Source organism: Cephus cinctus, unplaced genomic scaffold (assembly GCF_000341935.2).
Source record: "Cephus cinctus unplaced genomic scaffold, Ccin1 Ccin1_scaffold0862, whole genome shotgun sequence".
Taxonomy (NCBI): domain Eukaryota; kingdom Metazoa; phylum Arthropoda; class Insecta; order Hymenoptera; family Cephidae; genus Cephus; species Cephus cinctus.
The window spans coordinates 270,169-279,183 of NW_014333446.1; the positions used below are offsets into that span (position 1 = coordinate 270,169).

The following is a 9,015-nucleotide window of genomic DNA, read 5'->3' on the forward strand; positions in this document are numbered from 1 at the left end:
TGGGCTGCCACCAGTCTCATTGTAGGGGTATACTCGGCGGGGCCAACTCCAGGACCCATCCGATTCAGAAGGCCTGGGACCAGGCGGAATCGGGGCCTTACTCCTTTTTTTCAGGCCGGGACCACCGTGCACGCGGGACTTACTGCCCTTGTTGGCTCTCGGCCACTTCATTCAATGCTAATCCGATTCTTATTATATTATAATGCTTGTTGGGTAGAACGTGTGTTCCCTCGCGTAACCGACCAGGGGACTACCTACTGTACCAAAGTCGGAAGCACGTGCTTACCCGATTTAAAGATCCATCTCGTGACATACCCATACTCGGTCCACTTGGCAGCCTGCCCTTATTAATTAATCATACCGATGTACTAATTGACGTGGCTCTTTCTATTATTCAAATACGAATTATTTTACATACTGATATACTGATACCTATGTGGGTCCAGTGTAGATGAGATCAGCCAATGTTATTTTTTAACATACTCTGTACCCGCGAGATTGAATCTCTTTCTGTAGTCTGAGTTTGGCAAAGACAAGACGTAAGTGGGTTTCGGCTACGAATCGAAATACGTTACACGTCGCATTCGAATAAGACAAATCCTCTCGGTTGACGAGACGTCCAGTCCCATCTTCATCGGCACTCTTCTTGTTTCTCGCAGCATCCCTTTACCAGTAACCCACCCAACCCTCCGGGGGGACTGTATTGATTCTATAGACTCGTGCCTCTGCGTCGCTATGGAGTGAATTTCACTGCTTTTTTTTTTGTTTCCTCGGAAGGAGTCTTGGCAGTCGTACGGAAAATAAGAAAAATAAAAAAAAATAAAAAGAAAATACTCCAGATCCAGGTATCGGCAATCGAGCATATGTGCAAATGCGTATGGAATTTTTTTCAAGAGACGTATTTCAGTTTTTTCAAGACCATCCGAACCTGCAATTGAATCCTCACCCGTGGCGTTTTATTGAGTAAAGGCGATAACGCTCTAACGATATTAATCGTTATCGCCAATTGTGATAACTGCTTTAATTGCGCAACATCGTCAGAGTCAACCTATAGAACGTACCGGAAGCGACAGTCGCTCGCACCGACACCGACAAAATTTTCGTGATTTAATTTCGACTGGAAGCAAAAAATTCACGTTACAGGTATAGCCATACAGGCGACCTAACCAGCTGATGGCTTGAAAGAGCAAGCCGCGTTTTCAAAGCTGACAGGAGGATACGACTTAGCCAGCAGACTGACGAGGAAAACTTGGCGAGGTTGCCGAGACGAATGGATTCGTGACTGGCCTTGACAGTGAGCGACTAAAGGCGATAAGAGAAAAGGTGTTATTACGAATAAACAGAAGGAATTCGGTCGCCGGTTGGTGATGTGGCCTAAAGCGCGCCACGAGATAAATTAATTGACAGGACATCCTAAAAGCGACCAATTAGTATAATTACGCCGATAAATTCAAATTTAATTGGTCGAGCTTATATACCTTCCACGTCGGATACCTAAAAACCGTTTCCTTCGCATCCGCCTTAAGGCGAGTTTCGCGTTGAGTTCTCATCGCGTATTCACTACCGTCTTACACCGAGCGACAAGAATCGTGTAACTTCGTCGCGACACGCCGAATATTACCACTCGGTCAGCTACAACCGATATATGTAATCACGAATGACAAAATAATCGATGAATAATAAATAATATTATCGAAAGTCCATATTTTCCTATTCGATTTACCTGAGTCGCGATGGTCGTCGTTAAATTATATTAATTGACTATAAAAATCATTTACCCTAAAGATGAAAAGAAAGGTAATTGGCCGCGCATGGAAGTTAAGAGTATACGTACGAAACATTGGAAATTCAATTTGGCGCTGATTATCGTTAAATAAATAATACCTACGGGCTGCCGGTGGTACGTGCTCGGATTCCCAGAGCGAAAGGTGGAAGGTAACGTAGGTGGAGACAGAGGTTACGTGCACGTATACCAAAAGGTGTCGATGTAAGTACAGTAGGTGGTACCGGTGGTCGAGTGGTAGGTAGGAGGAAGTAAGGAGAGAGAGGGGTCGAGCGATTTCAACGCGTGTTTTGCGAGCACGTTTGTTCTAGAAGCTTCTGGAATTTAACCGCGAGGATGTGGAGGGGACGGCGTATTTTGAATTATCTTTTCGATACATCTTACGAGACTTCGCACGACAGCGCCGCGTAGCGGCTACCGTTCGAGTTGGACGTGCGGTCGACGAAGTGCTGGATTACGCCGATTGTAACCGGCGTCAATAAATAACAAGCTACCGTCGCGCAAATGAGAACTGTGCCTAAGGATGATCGGTCGACCGTCTCCTGTTCCACCCACGTGAAGACAGACTCACTCCTAAGTATATCCATAGCGATCGAGATACCAGCGTTTGGGTTAGGTTCAGTCCACATGATGAAGGGTCTGGTCCACTTGTCCAAGGTCAGTCCAGTGCCCAGTGGGTGCTGGGTAGACGCGGAGTACAGGTACCCTGGATGATAATGAGGAAGTCAGGACTCACCAGTGGCGAGTAAAAGGCAGAGCTGTCCATGCCGATGCTGGGGTAAGGACCCTGATCCGTGGTAGATGGCGTTGGGGTAGGGTACGAGGAATACGAGGTGGCTGTTGGTGCCAGTCTAGGGTAAGCACCAAGGGCCAGCCTCGCAGCGCTGTCATACTGACAGGAGCACACTGTCTGTCCTGTGACAGGATCGGTCATCATGGGCCTGCCATTTTCGCAGCATCCTGCCCCAGGTCCGGTGGAACCACCCACGGGAGTAGTTGCGCCCCCGGAGGCACCAGGTGCGGCGCCGGTCGTCGTCGTGGCGGTCGAGGACGGCGACAGCGCTCCGGGACTCAGGGCGCCGCCCGACGACATTGCCGGCGACGTCGCCGTCGTCGGCTGGCCGCCGCTTACCAGGAGCTGAAACAGCCAGATAATCATTCCTCGGGGTCTTCGACGTTAAATGCTTTAAATTCATGTGTTAGGTTAGGTCAAATTTACATTGATACAAGTCTTAGGGTTAGGTTGGGACTGAGCTGTTCGAATGACTATTCGCATGTACCGTTACGTTCGGGGGATGAAAATCGTGTGTCCGACGGACACCGGAAACCAGAGGACCAGGATGGAATTAATTCGTGCGACCAATGAAGCTCCGTTCACAATGGAACAGCTGTCCAGTACTCGGCAATTAAAAAAGGCCGGAGTTAAAGTACGATAAGGAGTGTAATTAAGAGTATCCACGAATTGCATGATAAATCCTTATGCGCCTGTAATCGGGCCTATCCAATGCTTCTGTTGTGTCTAATTAATTAGCCACTTTGCTCCTTATCAATTTTCACGGGACCCGAGGCGTCCCCGACAACGACGCCTGTTTACTCGCTTATACGGGCAAGCAATGTCATTGCTTCTCGGGCTGACCGATACCGATCTCTAGTTTGACGCTACGAAGGTGTTTCGGAATAAATGAATTTGTTCTTTAATGTTTTTATAATACAGCTTCAGGCACACAGTCCAATTAGTCGGATACAATTTTCATGTAGCGATAAAAGTGAACAAAAAATTCATTAAGTCGCCGTTTCGCGAGCTTCACATATTTTCGGACATACGATACTAGTCCGGATGAAATTTTTGACAAAAATTACAATTTTGATATTTTCAACATTTTTTTCTCTTTTTAACAAAATATAAAAAAAAAAAGAGTAACGCCGGATAAAGGATTCCTACTGGGTATACGATCCAGACATTACCTATAGACCGTCTACGGAACCTCCTTCCATACCTAGTAAAGCCTGGTTCCCATCGGAACCTTTTAAGAGGCCATTTCCAAGCCGCGATACTTCTTCCCAGCGCATGAAAACAGCCGATTGTCACCAGAGATTCCACAAATAGGACGTTTGCTAATTCGTATTTCACGAAGCTACGCTTAACCCCAGGTTAGGTTAGTCGTCTAACGATGCTGCTCGCTATTAGGGTTAAGTGATGAATCGGAGAAGCAAGTTTATCCACAAATTGAAAAAAAAATAACAATAACTATTTCGCACATACAAATGAAATAAATCAATTCCCACGCATAAAAAAAAATTAATTTCTCACATTTTTCAAAAATATTTCATAACCAATCTAACACGCCTTGCGATCTGTCACATGAGTTGGCTTCACATATCTTTTCCCCTGTTAAACCAAGACACATTGCCATTCAGTCCTCTTTTTTTTATTCAACAAATTAATAACTTTAACAACCCACAAAATAAATTCCGACCGACACCTATATATCATCAAATAAAAAACCGCATAAGAAATGCCCAAAAAAAAAAACTTGCCATGCAAGATTTATATTACCGTACAGAATACATTATCGACCCAATCACATATTTTAATCGCTACCCATGTTGTCTTCCATAATCACCTACTCCGTGTATTAACCATAAAAGGATGCATTTCTTAAAAATAAAATTCATCAACATTCTCCACGCCCTTCGCTAACAACGAATTGCACCCCTTGAATTACGAACCGGTTCGCAGAAAGTCTGCATTACCGACCGAGTTCTCCAATACACAAGGGGAAACCAAGTGTTGGATTTTCGCGTGTCCCTAAATTAATTACCGATCGGCCGATCCGCCGTGAAGTTAACCGTTCGTCAGCCTCAAAAGGTCGATTCCCAAGTAACAAGCAGGCACACCCGAGTGTCTTTCAGCAGGAAGAACCTGCAGCGCAAAGTCCTCGGCAAGAAGCCGATAGGTGGTCAGTACCGATATCAGACGAATTAACGATAACGAGCCAGCGAGATGAGAGAATCTGTCAGGACGTACCAAAAAAAAAAAACCATAAACGCGATCCCTAACTAAGAAGACCGCAGGGTATACACCAATATGCAAATAATTATCGGATAAACGAGGACAGCCATAGTCTAGCCACGAGCGACGTACGTAGCGTCCGTAAATTACCCGCAGCCACGATGTGCATCGCAAGAAGCCTGACTATAATAATCTGAGGATCCCTATGCAACGCTGCAACTGCATAGACCCGATGCACCGGAACGAAGTACGTACGCAGCTACATTAATGAGAATGAACGTAGCTCAAGTAGTGTCGTGCACCCTATAGCCACTGTACCTAGATTGTAAAGTCCCGAGAAAAGGAAAGGAGCAAGTGGCAGCAGCATCGTGCAGGCGCTATTTGGTGCATTTGAAAGTTGATAATTGGCAACGACCTTATACACCGTGTACGAAAAGTAGCCTACGACTTGATCGAGTCGCGGGTTCCCCTTGGTGCCATAGAAAATAATGCAGCTGCACCCTCGCACCGTTGACTCCTTGTAACAAAGTTTCGTGTACTTTTTTTGTCCATCGGACTCTCTGCGCATGCGCATCCCTCGCCCGGCACTAGAACTACGCGCACGGTCTATGGTTCGCGGGTAGTTTCGACGCGCGGAGCAAATAGGCGGGAATTTCAAATATCTTTTCTTTGTCGATAGACACCTGGAGACTTTCCTGCCGGTTTCGATGGTTCGTTGGCTCGTGTAAGAGTTTGTATTTATATCTGTATAGTGAACGTATAAATGAAGCACGGTATAAAGGCCCGTTGAAGATCTGTCAGTGGGAGATTAATCGAGCGTGCGAATTGCCGTGTAACAGATCGCTCCGCGATGTATACGCGGATGCGGCTGACTGTCGCTTGATAAAAACCGACAGTTGGCCTAATTAACTTTGGCATACGAACGAAATATTGATTTGAGGAATTGATCGTAAATCGATCCCACTCTCTGGTTTACGTATGGTGAATCGTATATTTTTGGATGAGCGATGAGCAGCGGTACCGTTGGACGTGTAATGTGACAGCCAATATAAATCTACCTGTTAAGCCGTTCGGCGGGACGTTCGGTGGCGGGAAATACGAAATGAGAAAAAAGACAATTGAACTCGACACTCGCGGCATGGGATTCGCTAAATGCACCCGGCTAAGCTAATGAGCGGTTCGCCTTTTACCTTTGTCGGCCGAAGGATCAAGCTGGCATTTACAGTTCCCATGTGAGAGGAGCGCGATCTTAGCGAGGGTAGCAAGTGATCGGTGGAATTGGTCGATTGAAAAAACGAGCCTCCATCGGAATGTCGCTTTAATGCGGACGGACTTTCGATTATTGTGGCCAATGGGAAAAAGTCATTATTACGTTGTTGCCAAGTTTCGTATTATTTTCATTTAAATAATTCTTGTTTTTATTCATGTTTTTTTTTTTTCAAAATTTTATCCATCCTCGAACCTTATACCGAAGTAACGCAGAGACGCCAGTGCGCGATCTCAGCGACGGCCGTCGCCCAGCCTTGCGCAGGCAGGTGCATGCGGGAAACCCGTTCGCTTTGGTGCAGACGTACCTTCCGATGTTTTTCTATCGAATCGGATATGCGCTTTCTCGAATTCGTTTTTGACATTTAGTTATTGCAAGTGAGCAGACTTGCAAGTAGAGCCTTTGACACGTGCTATTGACAAATTTATGAAAATTGGATATTGGTCTCCATTAGATGCGACTTGGGGAAAATAAATATTTCGTTGGGAATCATATTTTTCATCGCTACGAGAAATATGCAATTTTCGGTATAATGTCGAAAATTTTGAAAAAAACTAAAAAAAATTTTTTTTTTCATTTCTACGGTACGAGTAATTTTTTTTTTTATCGGGTTTCATAGGCCTTATACAATGTATATTGCTTGCACTGAATTCGCGTCAGAAGCACCGATTCAATTTGGTCGCGATGTCGTTGCGATTAACCCGTATTTGAATATTCACATATGAACGCGTCTGCAGTGACGGATCGGTTGGGAAAATAAATAACGGGTGGTGAAGTTCAATAAGCGAGGATGATCGATAAGATTATTTCTATTGACGATTCCACTGTAAATTGCATATACGGTCTTGAGAAATTTTACGGACCGATATAGATATAGGTACATAGCTATGTGAATAATTCTGTTTTCAACTGAGTCGAGCTTACCTGCGAAGCCGACGGATACGAGTATCCGAATTGAGCGTAAGCCGACATACCGAATACGATGAGCGACAACTGTTATGAGTTTCTGTCGCGCGCGACTGCAAATCACAAGCGCACCTGCACGCACTGCACTGTCACTGAGCGTCCGTCGAATTTGAGGAGATCGACTAGCCGAACGAAAGGATCCGCTTAAATATCGAAAAACAATACGTAACAGTGATGCGCGAAGGTACAGCGTTAACGAGGAAAAGACAGAGAGAGAATACGGACCGTGCCGTAAATAGGAATCGGTCGTACTGATAAAGTGCCATCAGGGCATTATTTTGTTATGATGATTTTTTCGTCGACAGGACCGCATATTGTCACCGTCCCGACGTAACACCTTGCAAGATATATATTTTTTCTTAAGGGTGTTTTGACCCTACTCGAATATTCACTTTGCGAAGACGATATTAAACCCCCGGGCACAACTGTCTCACAACGACGAACAACACAGTCGATCCAGAGTATCTTCCTCTTTCGGGTTGACAGCCGTGAAAACAAAAGCGCCGAACCGACGTGACAACACAAAACAAACAACGAACAACGAGGGAATCACCGGTTCATGGGACGGACGTTCGGACAGACGTTGTTACGAGCGATTAGTTATAGAGTTCGTTCGGTCCGTCCCCTGTTCTCAGGGCTCTCCAGTCTGCGACTGACTTGGTTCCACTCACACCACTTCATCGGCTTCCACTCCACTTCGTCCCGAACCCCCCTCTGGTGAGAAATTCTGAAAACAACCACCCCCACCAGCGTCACGTGAGCGTGGTCTGCGCGGACGGACCAATCGCGTTGGCCGTATCGAGCCCGGGGGCGTGGCCGCCGAGCCTCTACGAGCCTGATCATTGGCAGACGTCATCGAAAGTGGGCGTGGCCGATATCAGGCCACGCCCCCGTTTCCCTCGTAATATCCTCTCTCTCTCCCCCTCCCCCGCCCTCTCAGGGGAAACTACCGTGAAACAACCGTCCTCCCCACCATCGCCGAAGAGCAACGGCGAACAAGGAGAAACGAGTGTGTTTACGCGAGTCGACTCTTGTCAACTCGACGGCGAAGGACTTAAATCTCTCGTTTCTCCCCTGGTTCTGCCGTATTTTCACTGATATGCACCCGACCCCGAGATTTTTCAACCCCTTTTTCCGATATCCGTCGTCCCACTCTTTTTTACTCCTATACCCACCGGATACAAGGTACACGAGTAACGAGACACTGAGACAGTTTTCAGTATGGCTTACTGGATAAGGAGTAACGCCAACCTCTCTGTAAGTCCTTATGGCTTTTAACGTGTCTGTCGTACCAAGCACAAGTAACACGTCAACTTCTACTGTACAATTATCGTATCCTAAACTAACAGTCAGAAGTTGACTGCAATTCTTCAGTGACGAAGCTCGAGCGCTATACACTGGAGTGTCGTAAAAAAAATTATTGTCAATGAGAATAAATATTTTTTTGACATTTCAAAAAAAAAATGGCTACCGATACCACCCGTATGATCGATGTTATTATTATTGACCACGTGGACGATAGTCAATGTCCGATCCAAATGACAATGGTGCCCATCGGCTATCGTTTCACGGCTTATTAGTCCATATCCAAAGGGCCCGTAGAAAGCTTTTGCCAAATTACCAGTCCGAGTTATACGGAAGACATTAACGGTGCGTAGCCTCCTATTGGGCACTCGTGCCCGTTTCCACGGAAGTTTCGCCTGGCTCAATGGCCGATTTGCTCGACGGCACTTTGCCGGAAATTTCCTAGAGGATAACGAACGAGAGAATGGAAATCGGGGAGAGAGACTCGATGCAACCAGGCCTAATGCTGCTAATAGGATTAGTCGACAGGTCTGTAAGTACGGGTCCTCGTAGATAAGGGTCCTGGCCCGAACTCTCCCGTTATACCTGCGAAAGGACCTACGGTGCCACCGGAGACCCTCCACGAAAATGATTTACTACCCTGCGTAACCCCAGTGACCTGCCAATCACGCCCCCCCCCCC

General features: G+C 46.2%; 1 protein-coding gene across 5 annotated transcripts in view; it reads right to left on the minus strand.

The window, feature by feature from the left end:
* The window catches only part of LOC107271004 (homeobox protein araucan), a 46,197-nt gene that overhangs the window by 17,896 nt on the left and 19,286 nt on the right, over positions 1-9,015 (minus strand). For 2 of the 5 annotated variants that reach the window (XM_015746543.2, XM_015746545.2), the window contains one exon: positions 2,520-2,921. In XM_015746543.2, the coding sequence (XP_015602029.1) occupies positions 2,520-2,921 (402 nt within the window). Of the gene's footprint in view, positions 1-2,519; positions 2,922-3,002; positions 3,616-6,987; positions 7,685-9,015 lie in introns of those variants that run through there. The other 3 variants (XM_015746544.2, XM_015746547.2, XM_025088257.1) reach the window with 3 other exon arrangements.